Source organism: Myotis lucifugus, unplaced genomic scaffold, assembly GCF_000147115.1.
Source record: "Myotis lucifugus unplaced genomic scaffold, Myoluc2.0 scaffold_103, whole genome shotgun sequence".
Taxonomy (NCBI): Eukaryota; Metazoa; Chordata; class Mammalia; order Chiroptera; family Vespertilionidae; genus Myotis; species Myotis lucifugus.
This window is the reverse complement of record NW_005871151.1, coordinates 276,671-303,620: the sequence shown is the minus strand read 5'-3', so window position 1 is coordinate 303,620 and position 26,950 is coordinate 276,671. Positions and strand designations below refer to the sequence as shown.

General features: G+C 39.0%; 2 protein-coding genes across 18 annotated transcripts in view; one reads left to right on the top strand and one right to left on the bottom strand.

The window, feature by feature from the left end:
• RBFOX2 (RNA binding fox-1 homolog 2) overlaps positions 1-26,950 on the bottom strand; it is a 135,333-nt gene that overhangs the window by 29,688 nt on the left and 78,695 nt on the right. For 12 of the 17 annotated variants that reach the window (XR_002830200.1, XM_023757214.1, XM_023757219.1 and 9 more), the window contains exons 3-4: positions 11,559-11,705; positions 8,427-8,480 (exon numbers count right to left, since the gene is read on the bottom strand). Coding sequence is in view for 16 of the 17 variants with exons in the window: in XM_023757214.1 (XP_023612982.1) it covers positions 8,427-8,480; positions 11,559-11,705 (201 nt within the window). In the remaining variant the exon portion in view is untranslated. The remainder of the gene's footprint in view (positions 1-8,426; positions 8,481-11,558; positions 11,706-26,950) is intronic. The other 5 variants (XM_023757220.1, XM_023757221.1, XM_023757209.1 and 2 more) reach the window with 1 other exon arrangement.
• On the top strand, positions 22,603-23,275 carry LOC102419305 (ubiquitin-conjugating enzyme E2 D3). Its single transcript, XM_006092697.3, has one exon. It carries the CDS (start codon positions 22,773-22,775, stop codon positions 23,214-23,216), a length of 444 nt encoding a protein of 147 aa, XP_006092759.1. The 5' UTR covers positions 22,603-22,772; the 3' UTR covers positions 23,217-23,275.

Below are 26,950 nucleotides of genomic sequence, written 5' to 3'. Positions count from 1 at the left end.
CCGGCACCAGCTTCCCTCACAGCCCTGGCTTCGTCTGGAAGGTCGTCCGGTCTAATTAGCATATTATGCTTTAATTATTATAGATTACTAAGAGGCCTAGTGCACCAACTTGTGCACGGTGGGGTCTGGCCAGCCTGCCCTGATCAGGGCTGATCGGGCCGGCAGACCAGGGGAAGGGGCCACGAGCGGTCGGCTGGCTGGCCCCGCCCCCTGGACGAACTCCTGGTAGAAGGGACAATTTGCATATTAGCCTTTTATTATATAGGATTGTATTATTTTCCAAAGGAACAACTATAAGACTATTTCTGCCCACCTTTGTATGTTCACCTTAATTTCAAAAAATTGCTTATCCAAATTTGCCTAAGTTGTACATTTGTTGATGCCTGCATCTGCTACTAAATATGTTAGCAATTTTCCATATATGGAGAAAAAAAGGAATAGTCAAAAAAGCAATGGAGCCCTAACCGGTTTGGCTCAGTGGATAGAGCGTCAGCCTGTGAACTCAAGGGTCCCAGGTTCGATTTCGGTCAAGGGCATGTACCTTGGTTGCGGCCACATCCCCAGTAGGGAGTGTGCAGGAGGCAGCTGATCGATGTCTCTCTCTCATCGATGTTTCTAACTCTCTATCCCTCTCCCTTCCTCTCTGTAAAAACTCAATAAAATATATATATAAAAGCAATGGAAATGAGATCTATGTTAGTGACATCAGTTGCATACTATTCAACAGGAAAAGAATACCATAAAACAGTAATACAGTTGCTACCTTGAATTAGGATCAATTTATTTGTGCATTGTAGATACTGAACAACAAAAACCCATGAAGCTTTACTTCACTACGTGGACAAAGCAGGAGACCAGGGAGTTAACCCACTTTACTGTTCGAAGTGTATTTGAAAAGACTGCATGGGTTTTAATCATACTGTTAATTTCAACATCAGCAGGATTTACTATGTTCTTATACAACTCTTTCATAAAGCACTATATCAGTTTCATTTTAGGTACAACTATAAAATTGTCTCAAGTTATTTACATCCGTAGAGTGGTAAATTTTTAGACATTTCCGGGAAAGGCCTCATTTCTCAATAGCTCCCGTGTTCCTCTAGCATTCTTTAAACACCATCGTAGGGTAACCTGGAACCCTTTGTTACTCAAGTTCTGTTTTACAGTTATTACCATGAGTTCTCCTGTATACACAAAACATGTTCTTAACTGAGATGGTAAACAGTGTAAATTGCTCAACAAAATTTTATAAAAGCAACTCCATCATCGTGAAGGATCAGATCACTCAGCATTCTAAAGGATTATATGGCTGGACAGCGAACCATGGAGGATTCCAATGGATCATCTCTACCTTCAATTTGGATATCACCATAAATACCCTAGAAGGTGCAATGCTAAGCTGATAGGAAATTTTCAACGTATGTTGGCTTGGGATGGAATATTACAGGTAAATTAGTTAACACTTCCCTTAAAAAGAAATAAATGTGTTGAAAATATCAATGGGAACACATTTTGAAAACCAAATTTTGATGTTAGTAAGTATAGGTATACAAGAGCAAGTTACTAATTAATTCCACCATTTGTTGTCTATACTAGATCTGCTGGAGATGAAACCAGGTCTCCAATTCTGGAGAATCCTCCAGAAAGTTAAACCTTTTAAGAGAGGTCAGAGATAGCGATGAGTTTTATATCACATTTTAGAAGTATTATTAGCTGTAAAGCTGTAATCCAACTGTTAGCTACAGACTCATACATTTTATGCCTTGGATAAAATTAATAAATTAATACTTATATAATGAATTATGTGCAGACTAAAGCTAGGTTTTTAATTTGAGCATTAAGACTATATCTATATACATATATACATACATAGATGTTTGCCTTTTAAGCAAAACCATGGGACAGAAAGGCTAAACCTGCTGGTTTCATTTAGAAGGTGAAGAAACGAAGTCACACTGAGGTTAAGTACTCAATAAGCAACAAGGCTCAAAGCATCAATTAGGCTTCTTCCATGTAGCTTCTTCCTACGCTAATGGTGAGGAAATTAAAATTCAGCTTTGAAATCCAAGTTCAGTATTCTATTTACTAAACCACATTAGTCCCCAAATCCTTTAATTTTCTTCCTCAAGTCCAATTGCTAAGTGTGCTCTATGACTCTCCTTTCTGGATGTGCAGGTAGGACACCTGGGACATGACAACTGCATCTCCAACAGAACACAGGGAGGTGTCACCAGCACTGACACTGTGCGGTCAGCAATGACCAAGGTTAACACCCTGTGTAAGATTTCTGTCAATAATGACTTTAATATTCTGGAACAAAATTTCACTTTCAAATGCTTTAAAATTGGTTTTAAAAGAAAGGTGCTTATCTGTCAAAGGAAATGCTGATCGAGATACCAAAGACAGGACAATAAAGCCATCTTTACAGACATCCTCACCTAGGGTAAGAGGAGGAAGGCCTTGGAGATACTGATCTGAAACAGAAATAAGAGGATTTCTTTCTTTCCTTTGAAGATAAATAGACCTTGTGGCAGACAGAATAGTGCCCCTAACCCCCTTGTCCTAATCCCTGGAACCTGTGAATGTTACCTTACATGGCAAAAGGGATTTTGCAGGTGTGATTAATGATCTGGAGATAGGGAGACTATCCTGGATTATCCAGGTGAGCCCAGGGTAATCACATGGGTGCCAATATGTGAAAGAGGGTAACAGCAGAGTCAGAATCAGGGTGCAGCAGCCTGAGAAAGACTGGATACATTTGGAAAGGGGCTGCAGGCCAAGGAATGTGGGCCGCCTCCAGAAGCTGCAAAAGGCATGGAAGTTGATTATCCCTAAAAATTACCGAAGGAATGCAGTCCTCCAACACTTTGATTTTAGCCTGGAAAGATCCATTTTGCACTTCTGTCCTCCAGAACTGTAAGATAATAAATGTGTGTGGTATTAAGCCACCACATTTGTGGCAAGTTGTGCAGAAGCAATAGGAAATTAATACACCTCACAGAACTAAAGTCTGATTGGGAAGGTGAAACGCATGACAGCATTTTAAATGTATCGGCCTTAAAACGTTTTTCTCTTATGTTGAAACGTCAAATGTAATTTTCCATCAACTCAACTTAATGTTTGTTTATCTATCACATTTACAATTTTGTTTCAAGAATATTAATTCAAATAAAGGCTAAAATTTTGTTTTAATATACTATGTTCTTCAATAAAACGTAACATTTTTGAAAATGTGCAAGGAATTGAGCTAAGGATATTCACAGATTATCTGGGCTTAAAAAGTTACTAATAGGAAAGTATGCTTATATGAAATGATGTTTTCATGTGCCTTCATTCTTAGAAATCTAATTCACATTAAGTTAGGCCATTCAGAGCTTTTGCTTTGAAAAAAATTAGTAAAATTATGTCCAATCCTAACATTTTCCTTAGAAGAGCTTCAAAATGAGCAATATATCAAACAGGGAAACGTTAACCGCTCTGATTAGTTTCAAAGTCAAACTAAGGTTTAATGTCAAACTCTTAACAAGAGAAAATATATCAGGGATGTAAGAAAATAAAAAACAGATAAAAAGTAAACCTTTATTTTAATTTAAAAAATCATGTTGATATGTTTGTCAACACCAGCACTATCAGACAGAAATGTAACACAATTCACATATAATTTAAAATGATTACTAGCCACATTAAAAAGTAAAACTAGGTAAAATTAATTTTAATAATGTATTTTATTTAACCGAATATATACAACATATGAGTGAGATGTCTGACATTCTTCTTGTGTGTTAAGTCTTTGAAATCGGTGTGTATTTTACACTTAAAGCACATCTCAATGTACACTCGCCACATTTCAGGGGCTCAACAAGGCCACTATACTGGACAATCCAGGTCTATATGCTTTATACTTTTACCTAAGGTTCTCAGTTCCCAAAGTCCTACTATGTGAACAAATTAAACACCCATGTTACATTAGTGATTACCAGCTCTCTTTTGGAAATCGAGGAATAATGTGGTTATGGGTTGTGGTTAAAGCTTCTTCCGAGTGTGACAAAATGTTATCACCTGCCTTGACATCATTAAGGGCAAAGAAGCCGAATAACTGTCACCTTTTTAGTCTGGCCTCAGACTGCAATAAATAACAAGCAATAGGATGAGCACCGTGAACGTATTTTTTAATTTGTATAATCTTTGAATTTTTCCATCTCAGAAGAATGAGAAAGAAAATTTACCATGTAACTTTTTAGGGAGAAATCAAAAGCAGACGGTTCTCCTGGGTATGGCCAGAACACAGAAATTAAAAAATAAATAAAAGAAAAAGAAAACTAAAACCCATAAAATGGTAACAAAAGAAAATAAACTAAACCCTTTGGAAATACATGCACTGTTAATTCAGTTTTAAGTACTATGAAAACCATTTCATCTCAGCATTACCTGTCAATTTTACTGAAAATTACAAATGCTGACTTAGTGCAATTTCAGACAGTCTTTTGACCATATTTATAAATAAATAAATAAATAAATAAATAAATAAACAAATAATCTCCTTTTCCATGAAATCGAAAGCCAGGGAAATATAGGAGAAGTTAGAGCATACTACGTGTGTCTGAGGAATGGAAATAGAGGTTTTATCTTCCCTAACTCCAGCTTAAACTTTAGCCTAACCCAAACCAGACAGATCTCCATCATTCCAGAAATCCACCTGTGAAGTAATAACACATCAACTTAAAAATTTCCTAGCAATCTCAACAACTGTTGCTGTGCTCTATTTTGTAGTCCTTTCATCAACTCAATAACTGGTACTGTCTGAAGAAGTAAAGAGCTTCTACACATTCAGTATTATAATACATACATGTCCTTTCAAGTGACAACTCTACCGAAAGTATGTTGAAAAAACTTTATGAAAAATATAAATGTTAGAATATGTGTACTTCTTTATTTAATAAATTTGATAAGTATCACAAATTATTATAGGGCTGGATGATAATGAACAGGATGGTGGGAAATCTGAATTTCAACAATGGAATAAACTTTGAAAAGCAACAAGTCTGCAGGCTCTAAAAGTGTCTAGCAGAGAATGCAAGGTCAAGAGTACTGGGGATTGAACTAGGTGACCCTTATTTAGAGTTCTGTTTAAGATTCTATGTGAGAAAAAAAGACTGCAAGGAAATATGAGAATATTAGTGAATATTCTCTTTAGTGAGATATGTATGCTTTTTTTCTTTCTATTTCTCATTAACATCATGTTTTCCCTTTATAATCATTTTTAAAAGGGTGCTTTTTAAAAGTTGTCACTCAAAGGACAATATAATTTACTGTTCAAACTGGCACTTTAAGGGGAAAAAGGGGCATTATTAATAATTATGTTCAGACAACAGGTATAAAAACTGGGATTGTCCTAGATAAACCAGGACCTATGGCCAGTTACCTATATCTTCTTGTTTATATTAATACTGGGTTATATATGGTGAAATTTGGAGGATCAATAAAGCTACACAAGCCTGTACAATCCTTTTCTAGATTCTGTTTGAGTACCTTAGTTAATATTTTGGCAGGGGTACCATTTTTCATCATATATCCTAATTGAACACTTTCAAAAGGATAGTCTATCTTTGTTTCAGTTAATCACAAAAAATTAAATACAGCTGACTTTATATTTATACAAAAGAATAGGGAGTAAAAAAGATTTTTTTAAATGGCATGAAATAATTTAAATGCGCAGTGTGCACGTGTAAACATGCAAATAATACATATTTGCTCCATAATCTAGGTAAACCAAATGCACAATATGAAGGTCAAAGAAGAAAAAAAAAAAGTCAGCAACAAACGGACAATTACTTCCTGGAGCACAGAAATTCTACTCTGCAGGCAAGCTGTAAAGGCAGAGTATTGGCAGGCAGGAAGGCACGGGCATGGCAGCATCACAGTGCCCACTTATGACTTTAAGTGGGGATATTCTAAACCCCTGCGCTGAAAGTCTCATTACAAAAAATAAAACATGGCAAAGAGTTGCTTTTGTTTTAGAGCCATTTGGTTAAATACTGCTTTACAAGTAAGTATTACTTATCTCAGAATTAATTTGTGACTAGTTATTCCATTACTGCTTAAAAAAATTTTTCAATAAGGCTAATTTCTGTACAGAAAGCACTCTTAAAGACTGAATGACTCTTAACTGAACAATAGGACCACATTAAGTTTCCTTTTCTCAGGTTCCTTTCAAGACATGTAATTTATAGTCAACTCCAAACATATTAGAAATGAAAAACTAAACTTAATTTTAAAAAAAGAAAAGTATTGTTTAATTTATCTTCGGTGGATTCCAGAAGAGGTATCTAGGTTTGACTCCAACATAAATCTCTATTAACGAGTCTAAAACAGTTCCAGAGGAACCCATTTCAGCAAAGAACGTTAGGTGACAACAGAAGGGCAAGGATGAAAAAGGGTTCTGCACCAGTCCTTGTAGACAGATTCAAGACAACCCCAAATTCTGTGCTTTGTTTTAAAACATTTACCAATTAGTAATAGTCTGTCTTCCCTTCAGCAGCCCAAAGGAAAAGGGCAGTGAGGACACAGCATGGAGCTGAGAGAGGCAGCATATGCTTTTAGATTTCCCAAAGAGAAGAGGAAGACTTATGTCCTTTAAAAATGAAAATTATAGGGGAGAAGCAATTGAATCGGGTAAATTTAAAAATCCTTGAAGTCAATGAAAGAAGCCTTAAGAAAGATCAATTTCCTTTGCTTCAAAGAATTCAATTAAATTATTTTCTTGGTAAGGAGCCTGATGAAATTATATTGGGCTTTCGGTTGTTAAGAGTCTTGTTAAGGATATTTTAAGTGCATACACTTAAAAGCCAAAAACATTTAAACTGCTACTTTAGATAAACAGTGTAGTCAATAATCTTCACATTTATTTTACATTCATGTGCTTCTCATCTCTAAACCATTGTCATTGTTTCACCTTGTATCTAAAAAGGTCACAAAAAATAAAAGCAAACTATATGACAAAGAAATAGAAATCCATTGTGAGGAAATTACAAGCATAGTTTTACTGGTTGCAGTTTGAATTGGTTTCACTTTAAAAATACTTACCAAGGAAGTGCTGGAGAAAATTCTGTATAGGCATAGTAATCTTTTTTGTTTTAACAGAAAACTGGAAGGTATATAATTACCTCTTTAATACTAAAAAATAATTATTATGGTAAAAATTAAACACTTTTAGTGTTGATGCATTCTATAAAGGAAGGGAATAATGATCAGGAGCATTAGAACAGTACATACATTTGTATTGGTACAGATGGGGGCAGCAGGTACATAACTCTGTAGAGAGGTGGTATTAATTTGGAATAAGAAATTTGAGAGATAAATACTAAGTTAAATAGAGCAAATAAATGAGTTTTCAAATTACATTCTTAGAGATTTAATCATAGCCAAGGGCTATTTTCAAAATTCAGTAGAGATGACCCAATGAAAAGTAATTAAAAAACTGGTCTTACCTAAAAATGTCAGAACTGAACATAGCAAGGTAAATATTTGTAAGCTTGGCCACAGCTGATTGTGTCTGTGGGTGTATTTAATTTGTTAAGAAGGAAGAAAACTTTCAAGTAAAACTTTCCAAAATCCAGTTAATCAGATCTTTTCTCATAATGCCATTGTAAGACTTTACCAATCACTCATTCCTAAAAACACCGTTGCTCATTTTAGTGTATAAAAATTCTAAATCATACACATTGGAAATTTAATAGTAAATTATTAAGGGAAAATGTTTTAATTAAAAATATTTCAGTTCTTATATAGAACACATTTAGAAGAGAATACACATATCAATTTGCACACTGTTACTTCTTTAATTCTTATGCAAAAAAAAAAAAAAAAATCACTCACTGTATTCTGCAGCTGGCCTGTAAGGCTTTAACTTAAAGGAGGAAATCAGTTCATAGTGAAGTCCTGAGTCATTATACTCCCTGCAGTTAAGTCTTGTCAAAATTCATTCGAAAGAGAGAGCAAGTTAACTGAATAACTGAAATATTAAATTTTTTCTAAATATGTCATTTCAAAGTTCTATTTTTAAAGCTGATTTGTTCTGATACTTCAGAATAGAATTTTCATAGAATTTCACTTTTCCTTTAATATAAGAAGCGTAGGGCAAACTGAAGTCTGATGAAGGACTGGTGTGTCCTACATCCTATTTTCCTGACTGCCACACTCTCCCCTCCAACTCCTCTTGCTTCTGTCTCATCACTCTCCTGATTTAGGTATCAAGATAAAGTTTGGCCATGTGGCAGCTTATTTTTAGAGATAATCTAACCCAAGCTAGACAGGAGCATTTTTGCAGGCTTGAAAAACAGCTTAAGTTTTCTGACTACTTACTGTTTAAAATAAAACAAAACTAAAATAACAAAAACAAGCTGACTTAATGCTGAAATGGAGCTTACCTTGGAGCCGCGTTCATTAAAGATTATTTCTACATCTAGGATTTTGCCAAATTGCTGCAGAGACAAAAATAAAAACATTTGTTTATGGTCAGCTTTTTATCCACATACTTTACTTTCGTCTGAAAAAGAAACAGGCCTCCCATCATCCCCTCCAAATACCTATTTAACATCCATGTTTCTACTTGTTGGTGGGCCCCGATGCCAGTTTCTGAGTTTTCCTCACCGAGCTGAGCATCTCTCCTTTTCCACTCGGTTTTCATTCCCTCATTCATGCACTGCCCACTGTGCGGGGGACGCTGTCTTCAGAATATATTCAGAGAGTTTTCCTACTACATGCTTCTTCACACGGGCAAGAACTAGGGATTCCCCCACTGCATCTCTAATTTTTAAATGTCTGTTTTAAGAAGTAAATCCTACGTAGAAAGATTTGAAGGCTGTTTTGCTTCCCCTTATTTTTCTTTAACTTATGAAAGTAAATCATGTTCATTATCACCTCCAATCCCACCACCTTAGTTCTGGTGCACAGCCTTCCTGGCTCTTCCTTAGGCATATAACTATTTCCACATATACTTTTATTTAAAAAAAAAAAAACTTAATATACTATGAACAACTTTCCAAGTCAATAAATATATATCTGTGTTATTTCTATAGGTTACATGCTATTTTCCATTATACTTAAACTTTCATAGACATTATGTATGATCTCATTTATTTGCCACTTTAATCTTTCTGCATTGAACACCATCAAGAATATTTTAAATAGTAACTTTGCTTTGTAATTAGTTAAATATTTTAACATTTGGAAAATCAAAACAAAGCTAAAACTACAAAGCCTAATAACTATTGTTAGGTAGCTAACAGCTGACTAGAGGGCATACACAACACAGTAATTATTTGGAGAAGATGTGTATATAGAGACAAAACTACCTGTGCTAATCAATCCTCGGATAAACTGCATTGAGGGGAGGTGCAGTAAATCTCCAGATATCTTTGTAGCTCACACTTCTCTCTGAGTACTAAACTCATATACCCAATTATCTATTTCACTTGGATTTAAAACCAGACTTTGGGAAATGTGCAAAAATTAAAAAATAAAAAGAGCAAAACAGAAATCATGCTTTCTCATTGGGCTAAAACATTATTATCATTATAAAAAACATGTAGTAAGAGCCCAAGTTTTCTATAATAAGCTTCTGGGCTTGTTTCTTGTTTCACCATTTAATAGAAAATTAGAAACATCACGGGAAGAGGAGAATGTCTTTATTTTGGATAGAAGAGCATTTTGTTTATTCCTATACCTATCCCATAAAACTAAGATTTGTATAGTGTTTTAGAGTTTGTTTTCTTTTCTGTTTTCTAATGCGTCCTCATAGCATCCTTCTAGAGTCAGGACTACTTCCCCTTTATGGTTAAAAAACGAGGCTGAAAGAAGCTATTTTTCAAGTTTACAGAGCTTATAAAACGGAGCATGTAATCTATGCTCTATCCCAGGGGTGGGCAAACTTTTTGACTCGAGGGTCACAATGGGTTCTTAAACTGGACCGGAGGGCCGGAACAAAAGCATGGATGGAGTGTTTGTGTGAACTAATATAAATTCAAAGCAAACATCATTACATAAAAGGGTACGGTCTTTTTTTTTTTTTTTTTTTTTAGTTTTATTCATTTCAAACAGGCCGGATCCGGCCCGTGGGCCGTAGTTTGCCCACGGCTGCTCTATACCAACGCAACTGTCCTTCTAAGTCAGTGATGGCGAACCTCTGACACGCGAACTCATTTTTTTGGTTGATTTTTCTTTGCTAAATGGCATTTAAATATATAAAATAAATATAAAAAATATAAGTCTTTGTTTTACTATGGTTGCAAATATCAAAAAATTTCTATATTTGACACGGCACCAGAGTTAAGTTAGGGTTTTTCAAAATGCTGGCACGCTGAGCTCAAAAGGTTCGCCATCACTGTTCTAAGTAGTAGGTACTAACCACGTGGAAGAAGACAGAGCAACCAGGTATCTATCCTTGCAAGGAAATTAAATTTTTATGCACTTAGTGCCTTATGGGAAGGGTATAATACATTTCAAGAAAGCACTGTTAAGTGGCCTGGGCAGATCTTCAATGGAAAACACACTTTTGACAAGAGAATGCACTCTATTTTCAGAGCTTAAAATTCCATGTTATCTCTGACAATTCAGTAGAAAACCTAATAACTCATACTCCTGGGAAGTTTCTTCCCAAATGTAACCGGAATTCTTTATGCTGCATTTATATCTTCTGTTGTGCTCTTTCCTGTAGAGATGGAGACCAGCTGCTACCATTTTCTCTGTAAAACCTCTCTTCCAAGTTCTTCAATATTATCATTAATCTCAACCCTGGCCTTGCATTCAAAGTGCAACACACATCCAGGTAACCAGCTATAAGTGACAGAACTTTGCTCCAAGGTATTGTCGCCATGAAGTGGCCTAGACTTCAGGAAGAGGATTTGGTTTTCTGACAAAGCACCAGGCTGTGATACTAATAAAAAATTTTAAAACCCAGTTATCTCTTAGTCCTAGATCAAGTTAAGAATTTGCTCAAATTAAAGCAGGCAACAACACAATAAGCCCAGAAAAAAACTTAAGATGCTCAGCAGCCACTCACTTCCCAATAACTCAAATCTTTGCTCTTACACTGTTTCTATGGTTGATTGGGGGAAGAATGAAACAACTGGAAGAACACATCAAAGGTAGCAAACTAACACCCAGACCTGATTTTAGATATTGGTCTTGACACTGTTGAGTTATAAGGAAGAAAGTGAAAAAACAAACAAACAAACAAACAAACACAGATACTATCTCCTTTCACAGATATTATATCATTTAATCTGCAACACTGTGAAAGGTAGTAAATGCAGTTTATCCCGATTTTAGCACTGAAAGTTTCATATCCAAGCAAATGGTCACCTTATTTATGTGAGAATTTGCAAGCTGATGTCTAGTAGACAGGTGGTAGGAAAAGTTTCTGATGAAAATAATGATTTTCCCAGGATCTTCCTCAATCTATTTGTAATTTTATCCTAAAGTACTAATGACTAATAATATACGTGGTAGATTAAATTATATTTTAATTGTAAACCCCAAAAAGGACTCCAGAGACTTACCCCAAACATCTGTCGGAGATCGGGGTCCCGGAAGCGGAAAGGGATATTAGAGACATGCAGCCGTTTAGGGGTAGATTTACTCTCTGAATTTTCACTACTTTGTGTCTGTGACGGCTGGCCGTCTGTCTGTGCTCCGCCTTCTGTCTGCTAAGCAAAGAAATAAATAGTGAACAAAAAATAAATACAATTACTTCACATGAATTATGTAAAATACAATCCTCCTCCACGCAAATCATTCTCAAACAGTGTCTTTAGGCAAAAATTACTGTTGTCCTTCTATGAGAAAAAACATAGAAAGATGTTATCTATGTTCAAAATGCTATAGTTTACACACAAAATTTAGGTCTTTTGAATATCTATAGTACATTAGTAAAATGGGAGAAACAGAAACACTAAGTGACTTGCCCAAGACGACATGGAGATACATTAGGATAACTGAAGATATAAAAATAGGACCAGCCATGGGCTGTGTGGCTCAGTGGGCTGAGTGTCCCCTAGTGCCATGGTCGGCAAACTGCGGCTCGCGAGCCACATGCGGCTCTTTGGCCCCTTGAGTGTGGCTCTTCCTAAGCCTTAGGAGTACCCTAATTAAGTTAATAACAATGCACCTACCTATATAGTTTAAGTTTAAAAAATTTGGCTCTCAAAAGAAATTTCAATCGTTGTACTGTTGATATTTGGCTCTGCTGACTAATGAGTTTGCCGACCACTGCCTAGTGCACCAAAGGTTCAATTCCTGGTCAGGGCACATGCCCTGGTTGTAGGCTCGAGCCCCAGTAGGGGGCGTGCAGGAGGCAGCAAATTGATGTTTCTCTCTCAAAAAAAAAAATCAATAAAGACATATTTTAAAAAATAAAAGAAATAAAAATAGTACCATTACTCTTAGATTCTTAGTAAAACTTTCTATTTTTTAGATATTCCTGTCTTGAAAATGAAGTGTCTGTTGTATTAGTTGTGAAGATCAATGCATTTCTGGTCTATCATTTCAGGAAACAAAGGAATATTTTTATATTTTATTCCCTCTATGTGTTCCAGAGTTTATGACTACTGGGTTACCAAAGTATTATTTGTATAGAGGAGACACTTGGTGACAATGGCCACTTTACTTAAAAACGGAAGACACTTCTTACTCTGAAAGCAGTCTATACTCCCCTCTCTAATTCATACGATTCCAGGTAACTTTAGCACACACACCAACCTTTTGCTGCTCAGAGCAAAGTTGCGTTGAGACAATCTGTTTGAAAAGGCTTTAAGGGAGCCTAATCCACTACACACATATAAAGGACAGGTTTGTATACATCTCTAGTGAAAGTGTGTGAGTGTGAAGGGGCATTTTTGATCATGAGTCTCTTTTGCTGCATCCCAGACTTGTGTTCATCTAATCACCCCCACCCCACCAAGAAATCCTCAAAAACGCTGCTATGTTGAGAAACACTTTTGACAAATATCTAATAGGGGTGATATGTTCTAAGCATGCAAAAAACATTTTTGAAGCATTCACCTGGCAATTTCAGAACCTTGTGTTTTACCATTCACTATGATGTACATGCCAAACCTGAGCTCATTAAAACCAACATATTTTAAAACAGGGATGGAACCTACTATTCTTATTATTTCAGTGGAATTAGAACTGAATCCCTAACTGATTCTTCTGGGTGACACAACAAATCCTTTTCCTTTGACCCATGTTCAACTAAAAAAAAACCTGTGAATCAGAGATACTTTTCTTAGAGATGTTAGCAACTATTGTGGAATGAAGTTTGAGACTTTAAAATATAAAGGATAATCAAGAATAAACTCCGAATGAATACCAGCTTTTCAAGTGTCAATCTGAGTGATGGCAGCTTTTATCTCATTCCATTCAGGCCTTGCAGATGGCTTAAATGTGCAATGATTCATGTGATATAAAAATAGCAGAAATGGGAAGAGCTATGAAGCAATGACCTGCAAAAGTGTAACGTTTTCAATCATCAATCTGGGCACAATGTAGACTAAACAAAACAAATTCCATCTAAAGAAGAAACTCACTAAGTTACTAAAACTGCATCATGGACACCAAAGCAATAAGCAAGAGCACCAATTATAACAAATGCTTATCAAGAACCTTCAACCTTGCCTCTTACATCTCACAGCTGGACCACATGAAACTTTCTCCAATCAAACTTTACAAGCACCAGCTCAGGTCTGCAGGATGTCAGTGTATCACTCTAGAAAAGTTAAAAAGACTTATTCCAGCTACAAACCAGTTTTATATATAATTTATATACGGGTGGGCAAATGTAGGTTTACAGTTGTTTATATGGAAAATAATATAATCTACACTAATAAAAGAGAAACATGGTAATTAGCCGTACCTCCACTACCCTTCCCATTGGCTAATCAGGGCGATATGCAAATTAACTGCCAGCCAAGATGGCGGCCGGCAGCCAGGCAGCTTGAAGCTAACAGGAGGCTTGCTTGCTTCAATGACGAGGACTCCAACGTTCCCCGCCTGCTGCTGCCAGCCTCTGAGCTTGCAGTTTGAAACATTGTTACAAATATAGAAGCTAAACAAAACCTCAGAAACCTGCTTTCAGCCAGCCGGGATCTCAGAGCTGGAGTTGAAACAGTGTTTCGATTATAGAACCCAAACAAACCAGATACTTGCTTTCAGCAGCCGAGGCCTAAGAGTTGGAGCCAAGCCTCAGAGCTAAAGCTGGCCCAGAATAAAAAAGAAAAAGAAAAAGAAAAAAAGGAGCGGTTGGGAGCTTCAGTCACCCGCCAGCCTGAAAACAGCCCTCAGCCCCTCACCCAGACTGGCCAGGCACCCCAGCGGGGACCCCCACCCTGAAGGGGGTGTGACCAGCTGCAAACAGCCATCATCCCCTCACCCAGGCTGGCCAGGCACCCCAGTGGGGACCCCCACCCTGATCCAGGACACCCTTCAGGGCAAACCAGCCAGCCCCCACCCGTGCACCAGGCCTCTATACTATATAGTAAAAGGGTAATATGCCTCCCAGCACCGGGATCAGCGTGACGGGGGCAGCGCCCAAACCCCGATCGCCCTGCGGCTCTGTGTGTGACAGGGGGCGGGGCCACAACCTCCCTATCCGCCCTGCTCTGTTCGTGACAGGGGAAGGCGCCCCAACCCCCTGATCGGCCCTGCTCTGTGGGTGATAGAGGGTGGCGCCCCAACCGCCCCCCATGGGCCCTGCTCTGTGTGTGACGGGGTAGAGCCATAACCTCCCCATCGGCCCTGCCCTGAGTGTGACAGGGTGTGGCGCCCCAACCCCCTGATCCGCCCTGCTCTGTGTGTGACAGGGGGGAGCTCCTCAACCCCTATCGGCCCTACTCTGTGAGTGACGGGGGGGAGCTCCTCAACCCCCTGATCGGCCCTGCTCTGTGCGTGATAGGGGGCAGCGCCCCAACCCCCCCAATCGGCCCTACCCTGAGCATGACTAGGGGTGGCATTGCAACCTTCCGATCCACCCTGCTCTGTGCATGATAGGGGGTGGCCCCGCAACCTCCCCATCGACCCTGCCTTGAGTGTGACAGGGGGCAGTGCCCCAACCCCCCAATCGGCCCTACCCTGAGGGTGACTAGGGGTGGCATTGCAACCTCCCGATTCGCCCTGCTCTGTGCATGACAGGGGGCGGCACCCCAACTCCCCAATCGGCCCTGCTCTGAGCCTGACCAGGGGCTGCACCTAGGGATTGGGCCTGCCCTCTGCCACCTGGGAGCAGGCCTAAGCCAGCAGGTCATTATCTCCCGAGGGGTCCCAGACTGCGAGAGGGCACAGGCCGGGCTGAGGGACCCCCTCTCCCCCTCGAGTGCACAAATTTTTGTGCACCAGGCCTCTAGTCTATATATAAAAAAGCCTAAGCAACCGGCCAACCGCTATGATGTGCAATGACCACTAGGGGGCAGACGTTCAATGCACAGTCATGGAACAGACTGATGAATCTCAGAGGGAAGGAGGCAGGGAGGAAGGTGGGAAGAGATTAACCAAAGATGTTATATATATACACTAGAGGCCCGGTGCATGGATTTGTGCACTGATGGGGTCCCTCAGCCTGGCCTGTAGGGATTGGGCCAAAACCATCTCTCCAACATTCCCCGAAGGGTCCTAGATTGCAAGAGGGCGCTGGACAGGCCGAGGGACCCTACCGGTGTACAATTCTGTGCACTGGACCTCTAGTTAATCTCTCTCTATATAAATGTTTAAGCGACCAAACAATCGAACGGTTGGTCAACCGGTCGCTATGATGCTCACTGACCACCACGGGGCAGACGCCTTACGCAGGAGCTGCCCCCTGGTGGCCAGTGTGCTCCCACATCAGGAGTGCTGCTCAGCTGACCAACGGGCGCCAGATGCAGGGCTTACGGTTGGCGAGCGCCTCTGCGATGGCACAAGCCTCTCCCGATCGGGACTGATTTGGCACAAGTCTGCAGCAGACGCAGCAGGGCCATGATGAGCGCGAGCGGCAGGTGGGAGCAGCAGGCGGCATTGACCTGCAGGGATCAGGGTAAAACTGGCAGTCTGACATCCCCTGAGGGGTCCCGGATTGCGAGAGGGCACAGGTCAGGCTGAGGGACCCCACCGGTGCACGAATCCGTGCACCGTGCTTCTAGTAAATAATAATACAGGAATAAACTCTGTTCTGTGAATTCACAGCCATAAACCTACTTTTGCACACCCCATCTGTAGTTCCTGTATCTGTAGCACTGTATGTGAGATGACAGGTAAATGAAAACTAATGACTACTTCAAAGTATATTTCCCAAGCTACTTATTTGTTGCTCCTGAGTTTTTTTACAGCCCCGGAGACCTAAATTAAGACAAGTTTAGAAGCCACATTGGTTAATTTTCTGGCATTGTAAGGAGCACCTACTTTTTGTTTTGTTTTGTATTCCCCAATCTTGGCTGCCAAAATCAAACAGACAGAAAGTGTGAGGAGGACCATTTTTTCTTGCATCTGCACTGGAACTGAACACCTACAATTTTTTAAAGTATGAAGTATATTTTTAATCCTCACCTGAGGATATGGTTTTGTTTTTTACTTATTTTTTAGAGAGAGAAAGGAGGAAAGAGGAAGAGAAACATCGATTGGTTGCCTCCCATAAGTGCCCTTACCTGGACTCGAACCTACGACTTTTTTGGTGCATGAGACAACATTCCTACCAACTGAGCCACCCAGACTGGGCAATTCTAGAAAGTTTGGCAAGTGGAAAAAGTGAACTATCATTCCCAAAATTCTCAAGCTTTTTGAGTTAATATAAATTTTCAATTAAAGTTTAACATACATAATATATACAAATGCATAAATAATAAGCATATAGCAGAATGAATTTTCACAAAGAAAATACACCTAGGTAACCATCAAATTAGATCAAGTAGCAGAACTCCAGAAGCACCCTGGGTTCAACTCCAGTCACGGGTCCCCTGCCAAAGGGTCACCACTATCCTGATGGCAAAATTAGTTTTACCATTTTTGAACTTAAAAAAAAAAAAAAAGCAGGGGGATGGGGTGGGGGATCACACCATATGTACTTTTTTGTCTGCCTTCTTTTACACATATTTTATATACAGGTCGTAATTCATCCTCTCCATCCCCCGGTTTTATAAACATACAGAATTTATATGAGTTGCTTCCAGTTTTTGGCTATTAAGTTCTTTGTTACATGAATATTTCTGTTATGTCTTGTTACATGGAGCATGCATTTCTTTTGTGTGTAAATGAGTCTAGGAATGGATTTGCTGGGTTAAGGATATGCGTAAGGTTCAGCCTTAATAGAGGATCACTTTTTCAAAGCGCTGTACTAACTTATACTTAACTGTGTATAGAGTTCTAGTTGCTTAGTATTGCCATGTTTATTTAAATTATTTGGTGGGAGGAGGAAAGATAGTGGCATCATATTGTGGCTCTAATATGCTTTCCTCTCTTCAAAACCATAATCTTTCTTCTTACAGAATATTGTTGAAAATGGGAATTTCCTGTAAAATATCAACTATTTCTTGAGTGTATACTATACAACAAATTCTTATCTAAGCCTTTTAATAATAAGTAATATTTAAATAGTGTTAACTATTTGCTGATACTGGCCTACATACTATACTCTCTATATTTTAACTCAAATAATTCTTTCAACAATTCTAACAGTAGGTACTTTTTTTTTTTTAAACTTGAGAACACAGTAGGTACTATTTTTTAGCCTATTTTTCAGATGAGGAGTCTGAGGAATAGAAATATTGCCAAAGTAATGAAGCAGGCATTCGAACACAGGTAGTCTGGCTCGAATATATGTACTTAACCACTATATTATATTGTATTTAAATGTATTATTTTTTAAAATTCTCACAATACTCTATGAGGAAGATACTATTATTATCACCAATTGACAGAGGCAGAAACTATAGCACAGAGAGGTTAAGCTAGTTGCCCAAGGTCACATATTATTAAGTGGAAGAGTAGGAATTCAAATCCAGGCAGCCCAGCCTCATGTGCTAATCCACCTCCTTTCTCACACTGCACCATGTTCTCTTATCTTCTTCTCATCAGAAGGGTGAACATGCGTGGACCCCATTCTCTCGCTTTCTCAGAATACTCACCTGAAGGAGCAGGACTTCTCCTGGGTGGAGACAGGCATGGGGCAAGAGACAAGAAAAACTACAAGAGGTGACAGGTATTCTATACTTGAAGGGAGACGAGCAGGTGAGGCCACAAAGGGGAGGGAAAGCTAGAGGAAAGAAAACCAGCCAGGCACACTGACAGTTCCAAAGGAAAAATGACAGAGAACTACTAAATTGATACTCAAAGGGGCTGCAAAGTAGATTTTGGTACTGAATGGATACAGGAATAGAAAATGTATATTCCATGTAATTAGCTATTTCCCATTAGACATTCTCAACTTTAAGTTTACCTTAATATAGACTAATTATTGAGACAGACAACACTCAGAGAATAAGAAAAAGTTTTTAGCGATATCTTTGTGAAAAGTGGACAGTTAAACTGTTCTGAGAAAAATCCCAGTCAATACAGCATTGGTTTGCTTTATTTTCTATTGCTAGCCACTGAGCAACTTTACTGCCTATATAAACAATCTCCGAAGGTTCTGTCTTTTCCTTCTGTGGTCATTTCCTGACCCAATTTATTTACTGGGCAGGGGATGAAACAGAAGAGGCTGGAGTCTGTGACTGAGAGTTTATAGTAGGACTGGCAGTGGCAACGCTAGATGGGACCCGCTGACTCAAGTCTGTACTGTACATCCACGCTTCAAACAACGCAGCCGCCCAGTGAGGTCCAGCTATCTGTCAACACTGCAGAGAGCCCGGGGCTTTTACACTGAACAGCACATCAGATTTTAAGTCTCAAAACCTCATTCTAGAAATGAGGACTAAAAATGTTCTGTTTTGCTAAACTCAAGTTTTTCAAATGTGTATAACTGGGAAATGGATGAATTTTTCTGACTCCTCTATGAAACATAAAAATATTTTAATTATTTATACATTGTGAATCAATGTTATGTTCTGGGCTGAAAGAGAACTCTGGCAATACAAGGTGAAGTTTAACCTTCTAAGTCTTTATCACAAAACTTTATGCGAGATAAAAGGAATCTTGTAATTCAGGAACAATATTTTGATTTATGAAGTATCCATTTCCTTCAATGTTTAATTTTCTTCTGTTTCCTGGGATGTAGTAATTTCTTATTTTCACCTCTGTAAGGCTAATGGGAAGGAGGGGAAATTCAATTTACACAGTAAATCTCTTGAGAATCTGATTCATGTCTAAAACATCTATTAAAACAACTCATTTTAATGAGTGTTTGGGTATAGAAATCTTGGTTAAAAAAAATTCCTTTAGGATTCTGAAGGCAACTTGCACTTGTTGTCTAGCTCCCAGTGTTGCTGCTGAGAAATCTGATGGCATCATGATTCCCATCTTCTTGTATGTGACTTTTCCCATTCTCTCTGGTATAGCCAGCGTTCTAAAATTCCAGATATGCCTTAATGTAGGTTTATTTCATTTTGGTCTATTTTGCTGGGAATCCCATGGTCTCATAAATTGGAAATTATTGCCCTTCAGTCCATGGAAGTTTTCTTGAATTACTTCGCTGATGATTCCCACCCTATACACTTTATCTTTCTCTCTTTCTGAGACTTGTATTATTAGATGCTGGATATTCTAGACTGGTCCTCTAATTTTCTTACCTCTTTCTTGTACTTTCCATCTCTCTGCCATTTGACTCTATCTGAAACTTTAGGGCCAAATGTATATCAGACTTCAGAATTTTTAGGATTTTGGCAGGCAATAATGGGTATAATCTATAATGTAAAACCCTTAGTGAGACGTGGGGCAGTGACAGTTCTTTAGCAAAATGTATGCATATTCACATAAATAAAGATTATATATAGGTTGTGAGGTTTGCTGTAAACTTACAAAAATCAGTTTTTTCAGGACTTTTGGAGTTTAGAACTGTGGAAAAGAGACTGTAGACAAGTAGCTTTTGGATGGGGGTTGGTCTTCAGTCAAGGGGAATCTTCCTCACAGGATGAATTAGATATTTTCAGTGTTACAAAGTTAGTCACATATAGTATTATAAGGGATGTGGTTCTGAAAACTGCAAAATTCAAGACTAAACTTACCAAAGGATAGAAGATATCTCTATAACTGCTAAGAGTAGAACTGCCTTGTGAATTGCCACACAATGCAGATAGCTTTGAAATCAGGCAATTATTAACAAAGTTTTCATTTAGGAAGATTCACATTGGTTCTGTTAAAAGGAGCCAGACTGGACCCAAAATGGAGTTGCTTATGCCCATGTCAACAAACCAAAACCTAACTAAATGTCTATGCTTGGCTTTCCCAGAAAAGGCAGGCCTACATCAACCAACCAGCACTTGCCTGCTCAGCACAAGGTGCCACACCCAGCTCCAAGATTTCCCTTTCCTCCATAGAAGGAGAGCAACCCTGCTTTAACCAATTAGCAAATGCCCAGTAGGACTTCCTTGTTCCTGCTCCCTTCGGCCTATAAAATCTCTTGCTTTGTACAGCTCTTCAGAGCTCCTTTCTATCTGTTAGATTGGATGCTAATCAATTCATGAATCACTGAATAAAGCCAATAAGATCTGTATAATTTTCTTAGTCAAATTTTATTCTTTAACAGTTTAAAAGTTGCCCCAAAGTGAAATTTCATTAATTTTTCTATATCCCATTTCAGTTCTAAACAATTCAAATTTGTATAAAATAAGACTGTGATGTATTTTATACCCTAAGCACATCTAAAGGATATATGTGTGTTTGTGCTTCACACCCTTGAGAGGAAGCAATAATCATGAAGTTAACAATATTAACAATATATAGAAAGGATGTTTTGAGTCTCACATGACCCTTGACGCCCCAGGCCTCTAACTCTAGTCTGAAGGAGAATGTGCTGATAATAATCCCTCTGTTGTAGGCTGAAGGTAATAGAGCCCAACAATACATCACGTGATAGAAAGATTTACACCCCATTTTTTCCACTATGTTCCACAAGTCCTTACTTGGGCAAATGGGCCCATTTTTAAGGGGTACAACTTTTTGGCTATGTTTTAGTGGGTAACCAATCCACAAGGGAGTCAGTGGGTAATTCCAAGGGAAGCTGGTCAGACTGATCTTCTGACAGTAGAGGAGGGCAAGAAAATCAGACTGCATCTCCAAAGAAAGGATGTAGCAAAGAGACCGAGGATGGTGGACAATGTGGGGTCAGAGCCACCTTTATTTAGCGGTAAGCTCGAAAGCCAAGAATAAACATCAATTATATACTAATAGGAGTAATAAGAAGAGGACAATGGTTCCTGCCCTCAAGAAATGTATAATCTAATAAGTAGGCAGAAAATGTATATAAATATGAACCTCAGATCTGAAAATTATTCACCAAAGCTTGTTTACTTCAAACACTTTGGTTTTTCATGCCTGCTGGCATTTGGAAAGACATCTAAACATACAGGAACTGCTGTCCTTTCTTCTCTGCAGCAGGCTCAGGAATAATCAAGCCTTTGCAGACCAAGGGGGGAGACCCCTAACTGCGCTCCCTCGCTAATGCACAGTATGAGACCAACTGACTGTCAAAACAAGCTCTCATCTTAAGAACACAATGTTAAAATCAATTTCTAAAAACATTTTAGGGATAAAATTCCAGATTTCATTGCTTATTTCTCCTTTTTGTATGAGAAGTCCTTTCTTTTGTTCCCCCCATCAATAAGATGGGACTATCCAACATAAACAAGACCAGTATTAAAATACTGTTGTAGCTCACAATAATAAAGAAAAGCACATGTAAGTGACATCAATCGGAACAACTGATTTAAAAAGCAATTATCTTAAAGAACTATTTAAACAAGTAATTTCCAAACATTTCTAATTTATTCTCTAATCTTATCAGATATATTCATTTGATAGATGAGGAAACTGAAACTTGGGAGGTAAAATGATTTATTCAAGACACAGTTATTGCATAAAGATCACACAATCTTTGATAATGATCTTATTTTACTCATCCAATCAGCTGTCAAGTCCTGTCTATACTACCTTCGTAATTTCTCTTTAATTCCCTCCTCTACATAAGCACTGCAACCCCCTAGTCCAGAACCTCATTATCAACTCCAAGCCTAAGACTCTTTCCTAAGAGTGTCCTGGCTTCTCTACTCATCTTGTATACACAGCAGATTAATCTTCTGGAAGCACAATTCTCACTTCCATTGATTTGCACAAAAACCTTCAATAAAGTCATTTCTCAGTTAGGTATTCAAATACTCTTTCCAATAGGAAATCCAGTGACCCTTTCCCAGCTTACTTCCCATTAGTATGCCTCAACACCCAAAACTTTAGCTCAGGGGGTCCTCAAACTGCGGCCCGTGAGCCACATGCAAATACAAATATTGTATTTGTTCCCGTTTTGTTTTTTTACTTCAAAATAAGATATGTGCAGTGTGCGCAGGAATTTGTTCATAGTTTGTTTTTTTAACTATAGTCCGGCCCTCCAACGGTCTGAGGGACTGGCCCCCTGTTAAAAAAGTTTGAGGGAAAGCAGCCACGAGGTTATCGCGAGAACCGCCTCCAGACCAAGCGCCTGTGTCTGGCAGAGCCGGTGTGAGACGAAGAGACCAGCCTTGCCTGCCGCCGGGGTCATCAAGAGTTTCGGCCGGACCTCCGAGCACACACCGAGATAGTGAGGAACCAGACGCAAAGCACAGACTATGGCGCTGAAACAGATTAATAAGGAACTTAGTGATTTGGCCCGTGACCCTCCAGCACAGTGTTCTGCAGGTCCAGTTGGGGATGATATGTTTCATTGGCAAGCCACAATTATGGGACCTAATGACAGCCCATATCAAGGTGGTGTATTCTTTTTGACAATTCATTTTCCTACAGACTACCCCTTCAAACCACCTAAGGTTGCATTTACAACAAGAATTTATCATCCAAATATTAACAGTAATGGCAGCATTTGTCTCGATATTCTAAGATCACAGTGGTCTCCTGCATTAACTATTTCTAAAGTTCTTTTATCCATTTGTTCACTGCTATGTGATCCAAACCCAGATGACCCCCTAGTGCCAGAGATTGCACGGATCTATAAAACAGACAGAGATAAGTACAACAGAATATCTCGGGAATGGACTCAGAAGTATGCCATGTGATGCTACCTTAAAGTCAGAATAACCTGCATTATAGCTGGAATAAACTTTAAATTACTGTTCCTTTTTTGATTTTCTTATCCGGCTGCTCCCCTATCAGACCTCATCTTTTTTAATTTTATTTTTTGTTTACCTCCCTCCATTCATTCACATGCTCATCTGAGAAGACTTAAGTTCTTCCAGCTTTGGACAATAACTGCTTTTAGAAACTGTAAAGTAGTTACAAGAGAACAGTTGCCCAAGATTCAGAATTTTTTAAAAAAATGGAGCATGTGTATTATGTGGCCAATGTCTTCACTCTAATTTGGTTATGAGACTAAAACCATTCCTCACTGCTCTAACATGCTGAAGAAATCATCTGAGGGGGAGGGAAATGGAGGCTCAGTTGTCGCATCCAAGGAAACAGCATTATTCTAGCAGCATCCATTCTTGTTTAAGCCTTCCACTGTTAGAGATCTGAGGTTACATGATATACTTTATGCTCATAACTGATGTGGCTGGAGAATTGGTATTGAATTTATAGCATCAGCAGAACAGAAAATGTGATGTATTTTATGCATGTCAATAAAGGAATGACCTGTTCTTGTTCTACAGAGAATGGAAATTGGAAGTCAAAACACCCTTTGTATTCCAAAATAGGGTCTCAAACATTTTGTAATTTTCATTTAAATTGTTAGGAGGCTTGGAGTTATTAGTTAATCTATCTTCCAATACACTGTTTAATATAGCACTGAATAAATGATGCAAGTTGTCAATGGATGAGTGATCAACTAATACCTCTGCTAGTAATTGATTTATTTTTCTTCAATAAAGTTGCATAAACCAATGAAAAAAAAAAAAGTTTGAGGACCCCTGCTTTAGCTGAATGGAAACCCATGCTTTCATTCAAAGATATTTTGATCTTTTCCATTTCTCCACCTTTGCTTTGAGAAATGACATTCCTATTCTTCCACCACCACCTACGCATGTTCAAATTCTAATCACTCTCAATACAAGGCCCAGATCACCACCATCCCACCGAGAAGCGCCCCCACCCCCCCTTATCTCTCCTCAGATCTCTCCTGGCACACCTGTATCTTCTTTCATTTTTCCCCCAAGAAATATTTACTGAGTAACTATTAAGGACCAAGTATGTGAAAAGTCAGGGAATGCAAAGATGAACAAAAATAACTTTTTCTTTAACGGCTTACAGTTTAGTTAGGGAGACAAAAGTACAGAATAATCACACCTTGTAAGTACCACACACAGCGGTCAGCTTAGGACTCTACTTGAGCATAAATCAAGAATACACAAATCCGACTTCACTCGGCACGCCAGGCAAGGATTCCAGCAGAGCTGACTTGGCTGAGTGGGAAATGAGGCCAAGAGCCTGCTTAGAGCAGCGGTCGCCAACCAGTGGTCTGTAGACCACTTGGTGGTCTGTGAGGTCCGAAAGGTTGGCAACCACTGGTTTAAGGAAACCTTTGGAGCAGCAGTCACTAACCGGTGGTCTGTGGACCATTGGTGATCCGTGAGGTCGGAAAGGTTGGCGACCGCTGGCTTAGAGGACCAGTGCAGAGCCACACTGCCTTCTGCTGTGCAGCGGGAGGCAGAGTGCTGGCGGGGAAAGTATGGACTTTGAATACCTTAACATACCACAAAGGGCTACTTTATGAACCACAATAAAATACTGTTTGTGGAAGCAATTTTTAAACTAAAAAGTGTTATGCAAAGTTAAGATATCATTTATTTATACATAACAATGCTTCCTATCTACATTTTGAATTTAATTGGCCACAGGAATCACCAGACCCACCCATTTTAAGAAACATTTAATGAGGTAGTTAAAGTTTAATAGAATGATATGTAACATTGTCCAATCCAGATTTTATGATACACTGCTCAACTATTCAATCTCTCTATATACACACATCCCCCAAGAACACACACACACATACAACTTCCAAAGGCAAGTGGCTTAAGAGCAGCAAATTCACTCATGTTTAAAATAAACACTTAAAAATATAATACCTTCAACAGAGATCCCTAATAATTTACCATTTTATTGTTAGCAACTTCCCAAATTATAAAATCTGTGCTATCTCTTTTAGTAGACACAGCTCGAAAGGGACTTTCCATTTTCTCCTTAGCACCAATAAATTCACAATCTAAACATTAGGGTGTCACATGGATTTCTAATATCATTTCAATATTTCTTCAGGAACATAAATTGGTCAATATAATGCCAAACTGTACAGCAAATAGTGGTTCTAACTGTACAGATTTATATTTAGAAACAGAGCTCGCCTTTAATACTATCATTCAGAAACATATAATCCAGGAGCCTGAAACAATGGGAAATGGTGGCAATAGGGAAAAAAGAGGAAGAGAAACGGACAGTGGTGAGGAGATGCAGTGAGTAATTGTAAACTACCATGAAATGGGAAGGGGCTTCTGGCTATGATGGCATGAACAGGTCAGGGAATCCTCTTCTCAAAACAAGAAAACAATAAGAACACTGGGCAAAGCTGTCCAACAGTCTTTCAGGGTTCTGGAAATCAATCAAAGGCAATTAATAGACAGAGAAATTTTTTGTAAAATTGCTAGAGCTTAGAGTAACACTATCAGGAGTCTACAAATTTATTGCCTAGGGCTATTCTAACCCACTAACCCACCCCCAGACTCTCAGCAGTGCTGGGGAGAACTTGGTTTTATCAGCCCAGGGCTGGGACCAAGCAAACCAGTAGACTCAACCAGGGGCATTTGGAGGAGACAGCAGAAAACCCACAGCTGTCAGTGGAAAGTGGCAAACTTAGTAGAAACCTAATGGAAAATACAGTTTTTCTAGTTTGAGGTTGTGGTCTAATCGGGGTGAGTGAGTGGTGGGCCAGCCAGAAATCTAAAGGGGAGACCCTGGAAATGACACAATCACAGAAGAGCTGGATACACTCTCCTCACTGACTATGAATCTATACAGATGAAGGGGAGATACGAGAGGCCCCAAGAGAAAGAAAAATCCAACTTGAGAACTGGCTGAACTTCGGATGTGCTTCCCACCCACAAATAGATGGTGAAAGCTTTACAAGCTGGAGATGCTTCAGCACCTCTGCCCAGATGACTGGCTGACCACTAAGCCATGCAGACACAGGGGCGACTGCTGGTCAGGCTTAAAAGTAAAAATGAGAGTGAAAATCACTATGCAGAAACATTAGTGCAGAGGTCCTCAAACTTTTTAAACAGGGGGCCAGTTCACTGTCCCTCAGACATTCCACACATGGGCACTGCGGGCCCGGGACGAGTCGGCTGCTACGCAGGACAGGCAGTGGCAGCAAAAACACCCGGCGGGCCGGATAAATGTTTTCGGTGGGCCGCATGTGGCCCGCGGGCCGTAGTTTGAGGACCCTTGCATTAGTGGCTGCACACCACAGAGTAGCTTAAGTCCAGGCAAAATACTTAAAACAAACACATACAAATCTTATTATATGGCTTAATAGCTGAATAAAGCTCATCTCCTGACAATCTGATAGAGGAAAGGCAAAAGAATCTAAAAACTACAGGTAGATCTTTCTATGTAGAGTGTAGAACGCTTTTAGTGCCAGAAAAATACTACATAATCCCACAGACAATATTATATATGTGATACAAACCTAGTGTTAATTTAAGACATTTCCTTTACTTTAGTAAGTTAGTAGTAAGAAGTGAAGTCAAAGAGTTTGGGGCCAGGGATTAGTAAAGCAAGTAGAGAGTTTGGATTTTAT